This window comes from Adiantum capillus-veneris, chromosome 2 (genome assembly GCF_014529385.1).
Source record: "Adiantum capillus-veneris isolate H3 chromosome 2, ASM1452938v2, whole genome shotgun sequence".
NCBI classification, from domain to species: Eukaryota; Viridiplantae; Streptophyta; class Polypodiopsida; order Polypodiales; family Pteridaceae; genus Adiantum; species Adiantum capillus-veneris.
Window position 1 is genome coordinate 59,274,098 of NC_140932.1, and position 21,687 is coordinate 59,295,784.

Below are 21,687 nucleotides of genomic sequence, written 5' to 3' on the forward strand. Positions count from 1 at the left end.
ATACACAGCCTAGGTACAAAACTAGTGAAACAAATTGAGCCATGCCTTTGTTTTTAATGTAAATAATAGAGATACTTATAGGGAGAGTATGTATAACAGAGAGTCTTTCAGACCATGTTCACTCTATTATTGGAGTGAAGCAAAGAAGCCCACTTTCTCCGGCTTTGTTGGAATTTTATATTGATGAGATTTTTGAATATATTGAGATCGTAGGGGAAGAGGAGCACAGTTGCCACGCACACTGATACCTCTATCTTTTTATGCCAATGATATTGTGATTATTTCAGACTCTCTAGAGGGTATTGAGAGATATCTAGATGCATTTTAAAATGCTAATGTACATGAACATGGGCCCTCCGTCAACCTTGTAAAAACCAAGGTGATGGTGTTCAATACTGCAGTGCAATGGGTCAGAAGAGCAACACCTATTTTTACATATGGACATGAGATAGTGAAGTATGTAAACTCTTAAACATATCTTTGTGCTATACATATCTTCGTGTTGTGTTCAATGTACCTAATTTCTCGATGAGATGTGTTGTAGAGGCAAAATTGATGACTGTAGCAAAGGCGAGGCGCATCATTGAGTGACTTCTCGATGAGAAGTGTTGTAGAGGCAAAATTGATGAGTGTTGCAAAGGCTAGGCGCATCATTGAGTGACATCTCTCCCCCTCTCCCCCATAGGAAGCTGACCATGGAGGACACTGAGGCCATACTGCATAGACCCATGAGAGGTTTCATGGGATGATCAACATTGTCTACTTTCCCCATTGTGCACTATGTTAGCCCTCATGTGATTGTACCCCTCCCCATATGTTTTGAGCTCATGTATAATGTGATGAGGTTGTTGATATGATGATGAGGATGTAGGTTAGACTTACATACCTATCCACTCTAGGCACCCTCATTTATTTTATCTCTACGTTTCCTTGACATTGTACTAGAGTCACACATGAATGTAACCTTTTGGTCTCGTAGGTCATTTTGGCCTTTTGAAGACATTAATATAGCATTTCATTTCATTTTCATTTCTCTGCACATGAATCTCTCTCTCTCTCTCTCTCAATACATGCTTGTGGAGAGAGAGAGAGAGAGAGAGAGAGAGAGAGAGAGATGAGCTTGTGTTGTCCTTGTCCATATGATGAGAGGGTTGATTAGAATCTTTGAATTTGAGATAGAGTGAGCTAACGTGAGCTCATATAGCTATGGAGAAAATTTACAAGGCTTAAAAAATACCTATTGTGAATACCTTTGAAATTGGAATCTAAGAGAAACGAGAATTTTTTACAAGCTATAAAAAATAGTTAGCTTGAACACTTTAAGAGTGACTCAAGTAGAAGTGCAAAGAATTTGCATAGGAAAATGTGGTGTGAGCTCATCTTTGTCTCGGAAGAGATTGAGAAGGTGTAGGGAATGGCTCGTCAGTGACCATTCCCCATAATCATTGTGACCGCAAGGCGATTACGGGAAGAAGCTGGGAGCCATGGCGGGAGCAGTGGAAGGAATGATCACTCATAGACCATTCCCGATCGTCAAGGTCGTGGGGAGGGGGACTGCTGATCACAACCCTCTATGTAGTTGCAATTACTGCGCGGAATGAGGAGGTTGAGTTTTCGGATGAGTGACACCTCAGCTAATGCCTTCACAACTTGACAGCTCAGCTCAGCACGTGTAATCTGGCTTCCACACTATCGTTGAGCAGCCGCCACCTCAACCCCTGAATCTATGCAAGCTGTGCACGTTAGCACTGTCAAGCAATTTCTAATGTACAGGAAGGTTGTGAGTGCAGGTCCCCCTCTCCCATGACCCTTGACGACCGGCCGGGAATGGTCCTTCAGTGACCATTCCCACGAAATAATTGTGACCGCATGGCGAGTAATGGGGATTGCTCTCGCCATGGCTCGTGGCCTCCCCGTCGCTCGTCATGCGGTCACAACCCTGCCGCTCGCCTTGCGGTCACAATTATTTCGTGGGAATGGTCACTGAAGGACCATTCCCTACACCGTCAAATATCGGGGGTGTCGATGGGCCAACGTAAAATGCTACTAACTTGTCGGTCTGTGAGCAGATTCCCGTTGCTGAGGTGTCAGGCTCTGCACTAGTGACTGCAGGAATGGCAACTCTCTCCGCTGAGGAGTCGCTACATTGGCCTGGAGTCTTTGTGACTTTGTGCTGACGTGTTGATCCCACGGTGTGCTCGGAAATTCTGCTGAATAACGGCAGGTGGATGTGCAACTGTAGTTTGCAGCCCGCCGACCCCCGATTTTGACGGTATGAGCATACAATAGATTGCATCTCTCATTATGAGCTTAGGCTACACATGCATCTGTATGGACGATGTGTCGTACAAGGGCATGTGGGAAAAATAGTCCACATCATCACATAAGCATCATCCTAGTTGGCACAACGGCCCGCAACCCAATAAACATCATGTGGCCTTGTAATTGCCCTAGCTCATGTATATAACTACACGCCTGTAGATCAATACATAGCATTCAGTTCCTATCGTCTTCTTGTTTCATCTTGCTTGCACCCCTCTATGTGCTTCTCTCTCTCTCTCTCTCTCTCTCTCTCTCTCTCTCGGGTCCCTTCTCTCTTTGAGCCACATTCCTCCTCTACAAGCTCCAGCTAGCTGCACTAGATTTTGTCAATGAGTCCTCATTTGGAGTTTGTGTTGTTGGACCCTTTGGGTCTGGTGCTGCTACCTGCACATGATGAATATCCACCGCAATATGGCAGCCCTGTCCCACCCATCCCTCCAAAGCTCATGAGACGCATGCTACTGAGTGGCATCTGGCAGAGATATGAGCGTGGCCACATTCCCACCTTAGAGGAGGCTGCTGTGGCTCTGGCTGAGCTACCCTTCGTGAAAACATCGATGGCCAATATAGATGATTGTGCACTGGCAAAAACAATTGCAACCTCAATGTCACATGCTCGGAGCCCGTATAGTTTGCGAGAGCTGCCTGATATGGCAAAGCTGCTGGACAATTTGCGAGACCAGCTCAATCTAAAGCTTGTTTGCACGACCAATGCTACCCGTGAGGAGATGTGCATGCTGCAGAGCTGACTCCCGACTGCCTTTGCCCGGTTCGACACTATAATTATCTCTGGTGAAGAAGGCGTCGGTAAGACCTCTCAGCAATTCATGCAAGTCGCCTTGCAAAAGGCGGGCATCCGCCATGCGCATCACTGTATGTATTTGGATGCCTGTGACATGCAGAGCATCGTTGCAGCCCGATCTGTTGGCATGCATGCTGCTCTTATCCAGCCACATCAACTCATTGCCCGCATCAATCCTTTTGCAAGACGCATCAACTTAGAAGAATTGGCCAATCTAGAGGCTCTTACCCCACTAATTCCTCAACCACACAGTACGCCACAAGTGGGAGCTGTAAACACTTTATGTGCAAGTTTCACCACAGCAATTTACGTCCATATAATTAACTCTTGCAATTCGCCCAGCAACGTCATGAGCCAGCAGCATCTTCATAACAAGAAATTTTCTGAAAATACATGCCCTCAAGATTCTAACCCATCACTTTTAACAGAAAAAAGCATGTCAGATAATGCCAATCATCACAGCGCTGAGAGTCCTCCTAGAACACTTGGTATTTAAATTCTTTCTTTTCGTTGCTTGAGTGTAGCCCCTGCATCAAAGTGTTATTAACCATGCAATTACTGCAGATCACCAAGAGCCTTCACATCCAACCAGAAGTGCATACCAGCTTCTCTCTCTCACCTCTGAAGGAGTGCGGATATGGGACAATTTCGCACAGTTTTTAATTGCAGAAGTCCTCAATGACCCCTTGTTCTTACCAATGCAATCACCTCCTGCTAATGGACTGATATGCTTCATAAATAAAACGAAATCCTCTGTGGGTATGATCGGGCTGCCAGACGACCTCGACACCACATCCATTGGGCTGTCAGTATTGTACAAGTTCGGCAAGGTGAGCATGGAAACAATCCACAAAGTGCTGGACAAGATGCTGGAGTATGTGAGCAGAGACGATGGTGTTTTGCAAGTATACTTCGACCCTGAGCGGCCACGGATAGACCCCGTGGTGGTCACAAATGCAGTCTACCTCTTCCATCTTGCGGATAGGGGGAAAGAGGTGGAGGTGAGCGAGAGGTTTGTGCAAAGCGTGCTCCTGCACAGAGCATATAAAGATGGAACGCTATATTACTGTATAGGGGAAGCCTTTCTGCTGCATGTGGCAAGGCTTGTGCATGGGTTCAAGGAGCACTTTACGAGGAGCGGGATGAGAGGGCTATTGGTAGCTCGGCTGCAAGAGCACAGAGCAGCAGGCACGTGGAGGAGGAGCGGTGGCGATGCCCTTGCGTTGGCCATGTGCATGCGGGCATGCAGGCTGACTGGGCTACAAGAAGCGAGCCAGACAGAGCGGGAAGAGCTTTTGGGGCTGCGGAGGAAGGATGGGTGGTGGGATTGCCATGCATACTATCGCAATGGAAGCAACCTACAGAGCTGGATCGGAAACGAGGGCCTTACCACCGCTTACTCGCAAGCCGCTCTATTATTGTGATCAGGTTGGAATGGGCCACAAAAATGCTGTATTTTAAGCACTAGTGGGTCGCGAGAGTCGAAGGAAGAGAAATTTCAATCCCAAAGAACATTTCTAGAACATTTCTAAGACAGAGGGAGCAAATAGATGCAAGTAATGTGATCCTATATGCATATAACTTTATTTCATGGATAGTGTAAAACATGGGACAAACCACCTTGCTTCATGCTTTCTAGATATTGCTTGATGGCCCTTTGCTGCTCTTGTTGAGTATATTGTACACTTGAAACCCTCTCACTGTACTTGTTGAAAACAACACAATGTTGTTGAGACAAACCCTCACTCGTTTACTGCCTCTTTCCCTCTTGGGCGTCCTTGCTACAAAAAAGCTTTTGTACTTTCGGACCTATGCCAATGAGCAGCTACACCTACATTCAATCTTTTGCTCTACATTGGCTATAAATAGCCCATTTCTCCCCAACCCTTTCCATATTGTATATCCTGCAGTCAAATTTTCAAGAAAGGAATTCTCATAAAACAACTCGTGCTTTCAAAAATACCTACATTTAGCATACATGGCGACTAAACCTCTATAGAAGTAAATATCATTTTTCAATAGCGATGACTATTATTCTCTCCATCAATCTGTTTGCGGGAGCGATTTTTCAATAGCCATGACTATTATCTCTCCAAACTTGTCGTGGGGGCGATTTTTGCTCAGGCAACATTTCACAGACATGGCAGCAAGCAACAATGAAGCGTGTGCCATCCGTCCCCTTCTACCCCTTTCGACGGGGCATTGATGCTTCTCCGCGCCACCCGTGCCACACGTCTCTCTCTTCCCCTTCAGCATCTCCCTCTTCCGAAGGAGGGCTGCCACACACACACACACACACACACACACACACACACACACACACACAAACACACATACAGAAATGAAATGAAATGATATATTAACATCTTCAAATGGTCAAAATGACCCATGAGACCAATCTGTTACAAACTAGTAAATCTGATAGCATGTCTGACTAGAAAAAAAGATACTAAATTGAATCTTGAAGTGTTACTAGCTGGAACTATGTAGGGTATGTGTCATCACTGATACAATGGGTGCCGAATACAAGAGAGAGATACAATGGGTGATGAATCCATCCTCATCTATACTTTGGATGTCGAGATAGTATGCCTCGAGTCCTCTGTTGTAGTCTCCATCAATGTTGTGAAGCTCCTCTCTTGAGTGTGTGTGTGTGTGTGTGTGTGTGTGTGTGTGTGTGTGTGTGTGTGTGTGTGAGAGAGAGAGAGAGAGAGAGAGAGAGAGAGAAAGGAAGCATAAAGAAAAATACAAAGAAATGAAATGGACCTTGACAAAAGTGTGGACCACAGAGATGGAACCGAATAGTGACAAACCAGAAGAAATCAATGTTCCATATGATTATAAAAAGTACACTTTGCAAGATTGCAGGATCATTGTTGAGCAACCCTTGCGAAAATCAAACGAACTGGGAAAATCTTATGAGGGGTGTAAGAACGCCAAGCAAATTGACCTTTTAGAACCTGGAGAAGAGCCAAAACCCGCATACATAGCTATGGATCTATCTCGCAAGAAGAAGAAGAGATTCTCATTAGAAAGTTAAAGTAATATAGAGATGTCTTTGTATGGTCTTACAAAGATCTTGAAGGGGTGGATCCTGCATATGCCAGCATACTATCCCTATTGGGAGCTGATGCTAAGCCGAGTAGACAAAGACCATACACCTCTAATGAGACATACTAAAAAATCAAGGAAGAGATTGAGAAACTCAAAGAGGCCGAGTTCATCTATGAAATAGAACACATGATTGGTTATCACCAATTGTTGAAGTGCCTAAAAGAATTGAAAACTTAGAGTGTGTGTAAACCTCTACTAAGGTGAGCGTCGTCACTATACAAGATAACTATCCTCTTTCCATCATAGATCATGTGTTAGAATGAGTAGCTGGTAAAGAAGCTTATATGTTTTTGGATGGCTTCTCTGGATACAACCAACTAACTATAGATCCCAAAGATCAACATAAAAAAACTTTCGCCAGAGAATGGGGGATTTTTGCTTACTGAATTATGCCTTTTGGTTTGACCAATGTACCAACAACATTTCAAAGGCTGATGAGCCATGCTTTTAAGGAATTTCTATGGAATGTCTTGGAAGTGTACATGGACGATCTTTGTGTGAACTCCACAAATTGACAAAGTCACTTTGAACATTTACGACGTGCCTTTGAGAAATTCCGTCTATGTAGGATTTGCTTAAATCCTGAAAAATGTGTTTTTATGGTTAGACAAGGCAAAATTCTTGGACATATTGTGTCAAAAAATGGTATAGCCACAAACCTGAAGAAGGTGGTAGTGATCACCGAAATGGCTAGGTCAACATCAGTCAAAGAAGTTCATGCATTTATGGTACATTGTGGTTAGTATCGTAGATTTATCTACATATATGCAGTAATTACTAAGCCCATATATAGCCTTATCACTCAATTTGAATGGACTGACAAACGTGAGGAATCATTCCAAAGGCTTGAGTAAGCTTTGACCACAACACCAATACTGAAAGCTCTAGACTAGAACAATGTGTTCCATCTGCATGTCGATGCTTCAATTTTTTCTATTGGATGCATCTTAGCTCACCTAGGAGAAGGAACCATGGATTTTCCTATCTCCTATGCTAGTCAATAATTAAATCTATCAAAAAAGAGCTATACAATAACTGCAAGGGAAGGTTTTGGTATGCTGTATTCAGTCAAGAAGTTATGATACTACTTGCTAGCTAACAAGTTTGTCTTTTTTGTCGACCATCAAGCCTTATTGTATTTGGTGAATAAACCGTGTAATGCAAGAAGGACTACTCAACTTTGACTTCACAGGTGTAATAAAAAAAGGCACAACACACCAAAGAGCAGATCATCTATCACCACTAACCATTAGGGAAGCACCTAAAGGGGTAGACAATAACTTACCAGATGCATATCTGTTCTCTATGAAAATTTGAGTAATTTGGTTAATTTTCTTCAATTTTTGCTAATAAAAGATAATAATATCCAAAATAAATAAAATAAGTAAGCAAGAATGTCAGAATTGGATTCCAATTTAAAACACCACAATGGAAAGGCCAATTTTTAAAAAAATTACGACTAAAAAACTCGACGACCATTTCGACTCACTAATCATCTAGAACAAATTGCGACAGAAAGATCCATGGATGTCAGTCTTCACAAAATTTCGATCAGAGAGTACACTATGAGGACTACTAAGCTCATTGGGTAGGTATTGGACGAGTGGTGTCAGAAAAGTCCAGGCGTGTATAGTACCTTAGGCCATTTTCCCTTTCATTCTCATTCTAGCCTTTAGAGAGAGAGCTTTGGGTTGTGGACTTTGATAACCTTGCACGCTCTCGTATGCACCATCTATGAGCTCTTACTCACTCTAGCCATGAGTGGTAAGTTTATAATTGAGTTTAGAAGCATTTGGATTATCACATTGCCGACCAGAAGAGCTATAGGGGGCCTAAGCTATAGGCTAAGACTAGGGCCTAAGTTATAGTAAATTGTAAACTATAACTCAGGCGCACCAAAGATAATCTTCTAGGTTAGAAGCATTGGCATGATCACATTAGCATGATCCCCCTACCCATCACAAAGCCTACATCACACTCGTACACTTATTTCATACATAAATACTTTCCAATATACTTTACCGCACCAAAGAGACTAATAGTGGCCAGAACTGAATTTTAGCATGTCAAGTGAGACCAAATTGTTACCATATACATGTGGTAGTGATGTGTGTGAACACACTAGGACCGCCGGGGCATTTTTTCCCTCTTTAGGAGGTTTTTTCCCCCGTGCATTGTATATACGCCCATCACTCTAGGGCTATCTATCTTTCCATTGCACACTAAGTAACGCACTCTCTATTGTGTGCCTTGAGCTTCCTTCGTCTTCTCCACGCTGTGTGTGTTTCTCTGCAACCCTAATTCCAACAATTGGTATCAGAGCAGGTCACGTCCTCCCGGGCTTAGCCGCCAGCTGCTCGAGCACACGCCTGCTCACTTTCTTCGATTTCAGTGAGCTTTGGCGAGCGTTTGCATTTTGATTTGGGCTCAGAATTTTGATTTGGGCTCATTTCGGCCTCTATTTCCACTAAAGGCTATTTCGTCATTTTGTGCAGAATTTCTGTCAGTGCCGTTTTCTGCATAACAGGTGCCTTATAGTCTTCTACGGTTTGTGCTATATAGCACAGGTTGTTCCTGATCCGTTTCTCCTATTTTCAGGCAGTTTTCACATCAGGTGCAGCATTTACCATGGCTGACAACAACAACACAGATGTGTTCAAGATGTTTGAAGCTGAGGACAGGTTGGATGGGGACAACTACCCTATGTGGGCTTATATGATGCAACATGTTCTTGTGTCAAAGGGTGTCTGGAACATTGTGCAGGGCATTGATGTACGTTCTGGTTCTGAGGATGTAGGCGATGTTGAGGATGTTGCAGGTCTTGTTGCAAGGATTGCAGCTGTTAGAGTTGTTTTGCCTATGACAGAACAAGCTCGTTGGGATGTTAAGGATGCGCAAGCTCATGCATTGATTGCGTTGTCTGTGAAGCGCACCATTGTTCCTCACATCCGTTCAGCAAAATCTGCAAAACAGGCTTGGGATATTTTAGCAGGTCTTTATGCAAGCCGCAATGAGGCTAAAATTGCTTTGCTATGTAAAGAGCTGGAGTCGAAGATTATGCATGAGGAAGATGATATGGACACTTTCCTTGCTAGTGTCAAGGATATCAATGAGCAGCTTATTTCTGCAGGTGAAGTCATTTCAGATAGTTCCCTTGTGTAGACTGATCTTGATGCCTTACCAGATTCCTACCAGACTTTTGCTAGTACTTGGAGACTTATGACCCAAGGAAATCATGAAGTTGTCAAGTTTGATGCATTATGCACATTGCTGTTGCAAGAGTCACTTTCCAGAAAAAACAGGACTAGGCAACGTGCAGTTGAACAGGCTTTTATTGCTTCTCAAAGAAAGGGTGGTAACAGTAATGCAGCCACTTCTTATGATTCTGCTGCGAGTGGAAAAAAATATGTTCCTAATGCTTCTGCTGGCAGCACTTCGTCTGGCAATTCTAGTGATAAGGGCAAAAAGAAGATGCGTTGCCATTATTGTGAAGCCAATGATCACTTGATCAAGTCGTGTCCTAAGTTGAAGGCCAAAGACGCTAAGAAGAAAGAGGGTGGTTCCACTGCAAATGCTGGTTCCACTACAAATGCAGCCATTATTGAGTCTTCTGTGAAAGGAGACTGTGTTGCTGATGTTGATGCAGAATGGGCGTTGAGCGTAGAGTGCACTAACAATCCTGCTGTCCATGATGCATGCTTGTCAGTTGCTGCAGATTCACATGTGTGGTATTTTGACGGTGGTGCTACAAAGCACATTACCTCACATCGTGAATTGTTTACCTCTCTCGAGTCTGTCCCTCATGGGAATTCAGTCACCTGTGCCAACAACGCCTCTTATCTAGTTTAGGGAGTTGGAAAGATTGTGCTCACTGCTGCTAATGGCAGTTCCTTCACAATTGTTAATGCACTTTATGTACCTGGGATCAAGAAGAATCTCTTGTCTGTATCCGCACTTGCTAGACTTGGACTTGTAGTCAAATTTGTGGATGACAGATGTACAGTTCATGATCTCAGTTTTAGTGATGAGATTGTTGCATCTGGGCTTTTGTGCCGTGGGCTGTATAAGCTCACTTTGCAAATGTGGACAAAACTTTGCAAATGATGTTGCAGATTCAAGGGCTATTTCAGATGCAAAACTTTGGCATGCACGTTTTGGTCATCTGAATTTTGCCAGTTTGCTGCGTTTGCAGAAATCTGATATGGTTGCTTCTTTGACGCCTCTTGAAGCACTTGTCAAACATGTTTGTGAAGGTTGTATTTTTCGTAAGATGCAGCGTTCTAAATTTCCAAAGGATGGTTCAATTCGGGCCACATGCAGGTTGGAGCTTGTGCATAGTGATGTTTGTGGGCCCATGCAAACTCCGTCCTTGGGCAATTACCTGTACTTCGTGACTTTCATTGATGATTACTCCAGGCATGCATGGGTATTTCCTCTTTAAGCGAAGTCCGAAGTTTTTATGTGCTTCAAACAATTTCTGGCTATGGCTGAAAATATCTCGAAATGTACTATGGGCACCCTCCGTTCTGATTGAGGGGGGGAGTATATGTCTCATGAATTTAATGAATTTCTGGCTAGTCGTGGGATAAAACACCAATGTACAGTGCCTTATACACCTCAGCAAAATGGTGTTGCTGAGAGGGAAAACAGGTCACTGACGGAAATGGCACAATGTATGGTCAAAAGTCAAGCTTTACCGCATTCTTTTTGGCTTGAGGCCATCATGTGTGCCACTTATGTACTTAACAGGTGTCCTAAGAAAGCTTTGCAGTCTATTACTCCATATGAAGCATGGCATGATAGAAAGCCTTCTATTGAGCACATGCGTGTTTTTACGTATTCTAGTTTCACGGGATGTAGTGTTTGTGGAAGATTCTGTTCAACCCTTGCTGTCATGTACCAGAGACAGTAATGTAAGCTCATAGGACATTTATGACACTTTGTTTCCTCTTTTCAGTGGTGGAAATACGAATGTAAGCTCCAATGAGGCAAGTGTACAGCCTATGGGGGTTTCTGAAAATGTTTTAGATCAGCCTATTACTGATGCAGATGTACATGATGTACTTGATGAGGAAAGGGCTGAAAATGAGCAGGCTAGAGGTATGCCAAAATGGCTGGTGCACACTTTGCGTGATAGTAAATTGGATTCAACTTTTTCTAGTCGTACTCGTTCAGGCTCTCACCATGCATCTTATGCATCAGATTGTTATGCTTTGGCTATGTCTAGTTTACATGATGTTGAGGAGCCTCTATCTTTTGATGAAGCACAGAATTCAGAAAATTGGATGGTTGCCATGCAATCAGAATATGATGCACTTATAGAAAATGACACATGGACTTTATGTGATTTGCCTCCTGGCAAAAAGGCCATTGGTACGAAGTGGGTTTACAAGTTGAAACGCAAGCCGGATGGTGAGATCGATCGCCATAAGGCTCGACTTGTTGCAAAGGGTTATGCACAGCAAAAAGGCATAGATTATGAAGAGATTTTTGCTCCCACTAGTCGTATGACTACTGTACGTTTTCTATGTGCATTGGAAGTTCATTTTGGTTGGGATGTACATTAATCAGACATTGTTACTGCTTTCTTGAATGGTGACATATTTGAGGAAGTTTATGTAACGCAGCCTTGCGGTTTTGTCATAAAAGGACAAGAGGACAAAGTTTGCAAATGTAACAAGGCTTTGTATGGGTTGAAGCAATCTCCTCGTGCTTGGTATGAGAAAGCTGACACTCATTTGGTCAAACAAGGCTTTTGTTATAGTCCAACAGAAGGCACATTGTATGTAAAGTGTGAGGGTGATGTACTTCTCATTGTGGTTCTTTATGTTGATGATTTGTTGATCACTGGACCAAATGAGAGACATATTGTTGAATTTAAGGCTGATTTGAATGCTACTTTGAAGATGAAAGATTTGGGGCTGTTGCATCATTATTTGGGTATACAATTTTAGCAGTGTGATGGTGGTATTGCCTTGTGTCAGAAAAGTTACATAGAGACATTGCTATGTAAGTTTGGACTTGAGGATTTCAAACCTATTGCCACTCCCATGAAAACAGGTTTGAAGTTGAGTCTACATGATGCTGGTGATCCTGATGATGTCACTCTTTACCAAACTGCTGTTGGTTGCCTCATTTATGTATGCAACATGAGGCCGGATATTCAGTTTGCAGTTTTACAGGTCAGCAGATTTATGCATAGCCCAGGGTCTAAGCATTGGCAGGCTGTCAAGAGGAATTTCTGCTACCTTAGTGGCACTTTACATCTTGGCTTGTTTTATCCCAAGGGGGGATCATTGCCGCCAGACTTACATGCTTTTTCGGACTCAGATTGGGCTGGTTGCTTTGACACGCGAGTGTCCACAAGTGGTTTTTGTTTAATGATTGGCAGTTCATGTATATCATGGTTGAGAAAGAAGCAACCTACTGTGTCCACTTTGAGTTGTGAGGCTGAGTACAGGGCAGTCTTCACAGCTACGGTTGAGTGTGTATGGCTCAGACGCCTTATGGCTGATTTGGGTGTTGGACAGGACACTGCCAACACTATCTACACTGACAATCAGAGAGCATTGGCAGTTGCGAGGAACCCAGTTTTTCATGCTCGCACAAAGCACATTGAGGTGCATTACCACTATGTCAGGGAGAGGCTCTCAGCAGGAGAGATCAGCTTGGCTTATGTGCCAACACAGGACAACCTTGCAGATATTTTCACAAAGGCATTGTCTCGTGAGAATCTTGAAGCTTTCCGCAAAGCTTTGGGCTTACTCCCCTTTGTGGACTGATCCTGTCCTCAGGGCATGGCACTTCCCTTTACTCATGTGCCAGCTCTCGTTCACCGCATCACTCCAGGGGGGATTTGTTACCATATACATGTGGTAGTGATGTGTGTGAACACACTAGGACCGCCGGGGCATTTTTTTCCTCTTTAGGAGGTTTTTTCCCCCGTGCATTGTATATACGCCCATCACTCTAGGGCTATCTATCTTTCCATTGCACACTAAATAACACACTCTCTATTGTGTGCCTTGAGCTTCCTTCGTCTTCTCCAAGCTGTGTGTGTTTTTCTGCAACCCTAATTCCAACACAAATTTCATGAGGCATCAAGAATCAACACTTCATAGCCAATTGAGTTTCCAGGAGCACAACACACAAACAAATCAGCTAGATGAACTACTCACAACCGAGGCTCTTGACACATCAGTGGGTCAACTTGAAGCAAGCCACTCAAGAAACTTGGAAAGTCTGGAGGACATAGAGGAATACGTCGAGTATGAGCCAGATGTCGTGGACAAAATGAGCCAATATATATGCTCTCCACCAACAACTACACAATTTGTATCAGCGACTACGACATTCAAATGAAAGGCTCAAAACGGCAAACACTTGTAATGAATCATACAAAGAAGACATGAAACTTGAAGAAACGGAACTGGCCAAATTAATTGCAAGGTCCGCAATGGACATAGAAGCTCTCCAAACAAAGAATCAATAGCAAGAGCAACAGTTTAACGACGCAACAACCTCTTTATAAGATTCAGCTTCTACAATACAACGGCTACTTATCTAGCTAAATATTGCAAATACTTAGCTGGCAAAGTCAGAATCTTTTTTCCAAGAGCAAAATACATTATTGAATCAGCTCAAGGACAACCTCACACCAAAAATAAGAGAAGTCTGCATGAAATGAATTTTTATAGAATATATGTTAAGAAAGATCATGATAATGGTGAGTAAATGTACATACCATACTTAGGTAAATAACACACACCTAACAGATATATTCAAATAAATACTTAAATCATTATAACCAAAAATCCCTTTATCTAGGCCCTATATTACAATGAGATACTTATACACAAAAGGGCCATAATATACTTTGGATTTTATTTTTATTTATTTTTTCGGTTCAACTAGCCCAGTGACTAGCTAAGTGATGGTTTTTAAGGAGATATGGGAAAAGTCCCCTAACTCACACACACCTATGTACAATGAAAAGGTAGGGATAGCCACAATGTTTAGGCGATTTTGGTAGGGCGAGGTAGATCACTGTGGAAATTATGGAGACCTGAAAAATGGCTATTATTAGCCCTCCACCAGGATGATGGTACATTCATGTAACTTCATGAGGCATATTTTTCAAAGAGAGTGGTTCTAAGTCCTCTGTGATTCTTGATATCTTGACAAGATTTTCATTGTGTAGCTCCTTGTCACTTTGACTTGAGTTACACACATGCATCATGCAACAAAACTTCTAGGAGATAGTAGATCTTTGACAATTCTTTCGTAGATCCTTTGGTAGAAGGCGACCCAAGTAGGGCTTTAGCCGATACCTGTTTACCTTCCTAGAGTGCTCTTTACCATTCAAGTCCATGAGATGGTAATAACTTGAATAAAAAGCCTTTTTGACAATGTATGGTCCCTTCCATCTAGTCTCAAACTTGGCATCGAAACAATTATCAAGTCGATTGTCATACCTTAGCACCAGATTTCCTTTCTTGATGCCTTTGTCCTTCAGTTTCTTGTTGAGCTTTTCTTTTGCTTGTATAACTTTTCTCTTGTAGCACTCATAAGGTGCTTCTCTTTTCCACTCAAGCTCTACTAAGGTAAGAAGTCAATCCATCCATGCTTCTTGATTATCTTGTGCTACTTTGCTATGAAGTCGCATTGTTGGAATGTTGAGCTCAAATGGATGCAAAGCCTCTTTACCATACACCAAGTGAAATGGTATAAACTCTTTTGCCTCCATGTATGTGGTTCGATATGCCCACAAGGCACCATTCAAGAAGTCATCCCACAAATTTGTCGTGTTTTGCACCATCTTTCTAATGATGCCTGCAATGACACTATTAGCCTTTTCTACCAAACCATCTGATTGTGGGTAGTAGGGTGTGCTATGATGATGTAGAATGTGAAGCTCTTCACAAAATTTTGTGACTACACCCTTCTTGAACCCTGGACCATTATCACAAACAATCTCCACAGGTGTGTCAAATCTACAACAAATATTAGTGTAGACCAACCTTCTCACTATTTTCCCATTTACCCTTGCGACACTTTGAGCCTCTACCCACATAGTCATGTAATCTACAACAACTAGAATGTAGAGTTTACCATTTTTTGTTCTAGGAAGAGGACCCATAGAATCAATGCCCCACTTTTCAAAGGTTCCATTTGCAAGCACTATTTTCCTTGGGCCATGCACCAACCTTATATTTTTATTCAAGTTGTGACAGCTTTTACAGCAATGTTCGACGATTTGCTTGTTGTAATTGATCATAGATGCATGTAAGGAAGCAAGAAAAGATCCTACTTCAATTGTTTCAGCTATTCTGGAGCTAAGAAGTAAGTCTTCAAAACCTCCTTCAATTGCTTATTGTGGATCCAAGAAACGAGTCTTTAAATCCTCCTTCAATTGGCCCAAACATTGTGGAGCCAAGAAACGAGTCTTTAAATCCTCCTTCAATTGCTCCAGATATTGTGGAGCCCAGAAGAAAGTCTTTAAATCCTCCTTGAGATCCCCCCAACGCTACTTGAGAGGGAGAATGAGGCTACAAGAATACCATGCCAACCCCAACCTTGCGTCCTAGAGTTATTGGATCATGTAATAATAACTTCAAATTTTACACATCAAATTATGTTTTGAGAAGATTTGACATAAATGCATCTACCACAAACTCATGATTAAAGATGCAAGCTTGGCCAAACATACCCCACAAGAAAAATCTTCTTCACAGAACTAACTCTTGCAAAAAATGACCACCACATGCCTCTTCATGAAAACCTTTTAGAATGGATGGAATTTCATCGATAGTTGGTACTCTTTTGCACACTTGATGCTTCCCTCTTTGATAGGGAGCCTTCTAGGAAGAGATATGAACTTGCCTTCTTCATGAGCCTCCTCTTTTGAGCTTTTGTGAAATCTTGTGGAAACTCCCTTCCAGAATGTAGCTCACAATGAGAACCACTTACTCCAATTGTTGGTATTTTGGTTGCTTGACAGCTACTGCCACCATGATGACCTGCACTTCTTTCTCAACACATGTAACTGCTTGTTGTGCAAGTAAATCTGTATCTTCATTTTGTTTCCTAGGAGTATGATATAGTTTCACTTCTTCAAACTGATTAACACTAGAATGGTAACTTAATAGGACATAAAAGTGTCCTTTCAAGGTTTTGGGAAAAAATTCCAAAACCATAGTAGATCCACTCAATTTGAAAAATCCTTTCATGACCTTATAGTTCAATAACTACTACATATGGAAAAAATGAGAAACTTGTAATTTTTCTCATCCCTTGGTCACTACAAGCCTCCAAAGTTGATGGACCAGTGCATTTTGCCCAAAACAGCAATTTCTTACGATTGATTGCATATAAATAAGAGTGGAGATTTTTGTAGGACATGAGATAAAATTCCCCGTTAACTTCAATGGGTTGGTGACCAAAACATATGGTTGCGCTCAATACAGATAGTATATACATGTTTTCTTAGTTCCCTTTGGGCCTCTGGATTCAAAAGGAGCCATGGAGCATGTCAAAAGGATTATGGATCTCTTACAATTGGAACCTTGGAGGCAATGATAAAGTGCTAAATATAACAAACATGAAAAAAATGGGTTTAGCATTATGACCTCTAGAATCCCATAGAAACTACTCAATATCTAGCCAAGTTTTTAGTCTATGATTAGATATGGTCACTACCTAAAAAATACACACAATTGGCCTAAGAAACTAGCAATATTCAGAAAGTTATACTTGCTACTCTAAAATGTATCGTATTCTTCAGCAATCAAAAAACTCAACCATCATCATATACTATGATATATAGCATATTAGGTCCCCCAAAACTCAATAAAGATTAGCTTTATGTTATACATTACACTTACACAATCAAAATTGAATTTGGATATCAAGAAAGCCACCAAAAAAATCATAAAAGTGCTAATTTTGGCCAAAAAACAAGATTATGCAATTCTTGTAAATTGGTCATAACTTTCAATTTTAACACTTAGCTCTTCTTAAAAGAATCAAAAATGTTGAGAACTATGAAGGCCTAACCTCTAGCCATCTAAACCTCACAAACATGAAGTTTAGAGTGGTATAGTTTCCAAAAATTGAAAAAAAGCCAAAAACAGGACCCGTTTTTTCACACAGTTTAGGTTCAAAAATGTTGTGCAAGAGTAAGGTTAATGGTGAGATCGATACTCCAAAAAAAATGCTAAGTTTTTTCTAGCTCATACGGCAACTTTGTGGATATATAGCACATAGAAATTCATTTTCATACTCTTCAAATAATTCAAGCAAAATGGTCACTTAACAGGACACAAAAGTGTCCAAGGACATAAGAGTATCCTGTTACCATTCTAGTGGTAAACAACCTATGAATGACATGAACTTTTGTCTTTAGTCTTTCATTATTGCATGCCCAAATGCCAAGGAATCCCAAACTCCGAGCGAACTTTTTCGAGCAATGATAAAATCGAGCGAGTTAATAAGAGGCACTTTATCAAAACACACACAACCAAGAGCTTCTGTAAGTCACTCATTTCTTCACTATCAGTATCCTGTTGAATTTTATTTAGCTTTTATGAGGAATCTACTAAGATCCCAAAAGACAATATCGAAGGTCCACTGTAGGCAAGAAGTTAGTGTTGCATCAACTGTTGCATGCTTGTCTCGTCGTGTTTCTTAAAAGAGAGAATCTTAATAAAATCCATTAATATTTTGTTCCCAACTTTTATTAGTCCCTCCCCCTCTCTCATCATGCATGCAATAAACAAAGATTACAGAGTCCAGACCCTCTGTTTGCATGCGAAAAGCCTCTCTCTCTCTCTCTCTCTCTCTCACACACACACACACACACACACACACACACACAATGTGCAGTACATCTTTGATGACTCTATGGAAATTCATGTGATGTACCCTCCACACAAAACAACCTTGCTCATTTTAGCAAGGTTGTGTGTCCACCACCACATCCACATCTAGTAGTGCCACCTCCATCTTCAAGCTACGATCCAACACCAACCAACCCATCCTCAAGCATAGCCTCATATGCCTCAATAGACCACACAATCCGTAGTACATCTCCGAAGCCAAACCAAAAGACAACACAGCATTAAGCCATTGAGGGAATTCTCCCCTTTGAATGTGGCTCTCTGTTGCCACAATGGGGCCTCCCCTGCCCCACGAGCCCGACTCCCACCTAAGAAGCATTGCAAGATTTTGGGGCATCAATTTCCTCTCCAAATAGAGTGAGGTAGGATGGCTGCTCCGTGCGAAAAAAGTGAGTGGAGGGGTGCCAAACAGGCGGAACCAAGAGAGGAGCAGTTGGGAGTCCCCCTCCGGGCCGATCTCCTCATCCTCCGGCTAAGCCATCTTTGTGGCGTCTCCATTAGCTAAGCTATTACGAAATGTAGGGTCCACCCAAAGAGGCTCCCTTAGCCTCCTTTCTCTAAGCATTCTTGCAAGTGGGAGATTGTTAAGTATGGAGTCTGATTTACCCTTGTAATTTTTTGTGGTAAAAGCGCACATTTGTAAGGCCCCCATTATGAGGAGAAGCCATCGTGCGTGAAGGAAAATCACTCATCCGAAACCAAAATTTTCACGGCCAAAAATCAGGGGCAACTTTAGGGGCCTCGGGGGCGGAAGCCCCCATAAATTTTTTTCCCTCGCCGGAATATTATGGCCGGACGGCGGCCGGAAAGTGGTCGGAAAACAACCGTCGGTTGGCCGGTGGCCAGTAGTCAATGGCCGGTGGCCGGTGGGTGAATTCAAAAGAGGACTTGTCTTCTCAAGGGCGGCCACACATGGGCGGATTGGAGGGTCCGATTTGGATTTATCTACACAAGGGCGGCTACACATGGCTGCCTCTCATGAGAGAGGGTAGCCCTTTTGGCCTATAAAAGAAGGCCATTTCTACACACATTTCATAGTGTGAAGTTGATGCAACAAGGTGAGTGTGAGGTGGTGAGAGTGAAGCAAGGCGGGAGCTCTATTAAGGGTATAATCCCTTTGTAAACTACTTCTTGTTTTGAAGTACTACAGCCATTGAGTGGCTGCTTTCCCGTGGACGTAGCCCACATTGGGCGAACCACGTATATCATGTGTACTGTCTCTCTCTCTCTACTCTATAATCTTTTGTGTGAAAGCTATCTCTCTCCATTAAGAAATCTACCCAAATATATATTTAGCTACGTCTTATTTCCAAACAACTGGTGAGTGGCATAAAATGGTAACCATCTTTTTGCAACATTTCTCAGCCTACTCAACGTCCTCTTCCTCATATGTGTATATATTTTTCTACGCTATTAAGTTATCTAGAGTAAATTCCCCCTCTTCGTTTAACCTTTGTGGCGACACATACATTATACTCTTCTCAAAAATGTCACCTTAGTCATATATTTATATTACCACCCTTTTCTTTTTCGCTGTGTAAATAGAATAAGCATACAGTAACCAACAATATACCCCCAAACTTTCTTACCTCTATTGAATTAGTAGTAGAAAAATAATATATCCATCTTCCACCCCATATAGATAAATTCCCATGGAAATCAACTCTCCACTTGTCTTTACCAAAGATTATGGTCCCTCTCTACAAGTCTTCTATGCCCCCTACATAGGTGGCCCAATATCTCTTAAGAATATACATATAGTTTTTCTCCTTTCAAAAAAGACTCCAATTGTATATTCTTTTCACAAGCAAATAATATTGGGCCCTCCTCTATTTGTTTAAGCATCATAGCCTTTTGAAAAAGCATGATTCCCCTTGGATGCATACAAGCAAAGGGCCCATACAAGAAGACTTTGAAGCAAAAGGTTCCCTAGCCTAGTGTGGACCTTCCAAACCGAATTCCTTGGTGCATGGGCATGAAGAATAGTCCAAATTCATATCAAACATGTTGAGAAGGTCAATTTTGCCTTTTGAAGCATGTCATTCCGAGCTACAGGTAAAAAGTTATGGTCAAAATAGTGTATATCTGACAGATTCGCAGCAAAAGGGAACTGTAAATCAAGTAAATCAAGAGAGTGAGATCTTATTTTTCCCTACTCATCTTCTAGAAGAGCAATGAGTGTTCAAGGTCACTTGCATGTGATGGGACCAACCTAAAGATGCTTTCTAAATGCCAAGACAGACAAGTTGAGATACCCCGCAGGAGCCACCCGTAGGGCCTCATGGTGGGGCCCACCTACATTATGCACCCCTATGGAGTCTTCACGGTCTAAAATGATATTTTTGGTGAATAAATAGTCCCTTTTATGTCCAATATTCAATGAGTGGTCAAAGGACACTTAATTAGGTCTAATCACTTACTCTAATTAAGTGTAGCATAATCCCACTCCTACACAACTATAAATAGCCCCCCTTGGAGAGACTCAAGGACACACACACCTATATTTTCAACTTCATGTTGTTTCTTGATCAATAGTAGAGAAAAACCCAACTCTCCCTCTATCACATCCTCCCTCCTAACCTTCCTCTTTGGAGGAAGTGCAACTCTATTCTCCACTCTTTCCATTCTACAATCTTTTACTCCATCAACCCAATAAATCATTTGTAGCACCTCAATAACTTGTAAATACATCATGATCTCTCTCATGGTTATGTTAATGATCATGAAATAATCTTCAAAACTTTCAAGTGTCGCAATTCGTGATGGTTAGCAAGCGTCGGTCCTCCCCTTAAAAGGTGTGCGAGAAATCAAGTAAGTGTTCTATTCTCAATTTACCATTGGTTTGTTTCTCCACACTTATTCAATTGGTCTAAAGAAATTTCTCACTCCAACTCTCTTTTGCTTCATTACATATGCATGTGGCTACCTCTCATGGTGATTTTATTTGTGTCATGGCATTGCATAGATGGAGATGAGCTCTCTATGCAAAGTGTGTTAGTTTGATGTAAGTGATTGTCTTGTGTGTTTGAGAGGCAAGTCTTGTGTGCATGGCTTTTTTATGAGTGCTTGAGAGAGGAAGAGTTTGGATGTATTATGGGTATTCTTATGGGGAGAAGGTGAATGCTATTCCACAAATTGCATATTTCATTTTGATGCACGGCATTGGGTTGCATAAATCGTTGATGGTGTTCAAGTGTCCAAAGTGTATATAGAGTAAGGGGGTTTTCAAAGTGTGTTGCTTGAGTGGGTGAGTGCAAGTGTCATTTTGATTGGTTTCCTTCTCCACTCCCAAAAGAAGGTGGTGCCCCAAGTAGTGTGCGTACCTCTTTACGAACATTTTGTGAGGGTAGGCCCATTGGTTTGGGTTTAGAGGCCCCATTTCAAAAAGCTCGCCCTCATAAAGTGGTGCCCCCACTGAGGAACATATTTCCAAGTTACCTTCAAATTATTTAGTGATGAACAATGGAGTTCCCATCTATCCATTTCATTTTGCACAACACATTAGAGTAAATGTTCACATAGATAGAAAAGTCTTTTTCCAGCAACGCATTG

General features: G+C 41.9%; 2 protein-coding genes across 2 annotated transcripts; both read left to right on the forward strand.

Moving 5' to 3' along the window:
* The first annotated feature begins 2,027 nt into the window (after positions 1-2,027).
* Positions 2,028-3,071, forward strand: LOC147462857 (uncharacterized). Its single transcript, XM_086485777.1, has one exon. The coding sequence runs from the start codon at positions 2,652-2,654 to the stop codon at positions 3,069-3,071; it is 420 nt and encodes a 139-aa protein (XP_086341903.1). The 5' UTR covers positions 2,028-2,651.
* A 78-nt stretch (positions 3,072-3,149) lies between these two features.
* LOC147462858 (drimenol cyclase drtB-like) lies at positions 3,150-5,075 on the forward strand. The gene is made up of 2 exons (XM_086485769.1): positions 3,150-3,612; positions 3,689-5,075. Exons 1-2 carry the CDS (start codon positions 3,150-3,152, stop codon positions 4,546-4,548), a joined length of 1,323 nt encoding a protein of 440 aa, XP_086341895.1. The 3' UTR covers positions 4,549-5,075.
* The last annotated feature ends 16,612 nt before the right edge of the window (positions 5,076-21,687 follow it).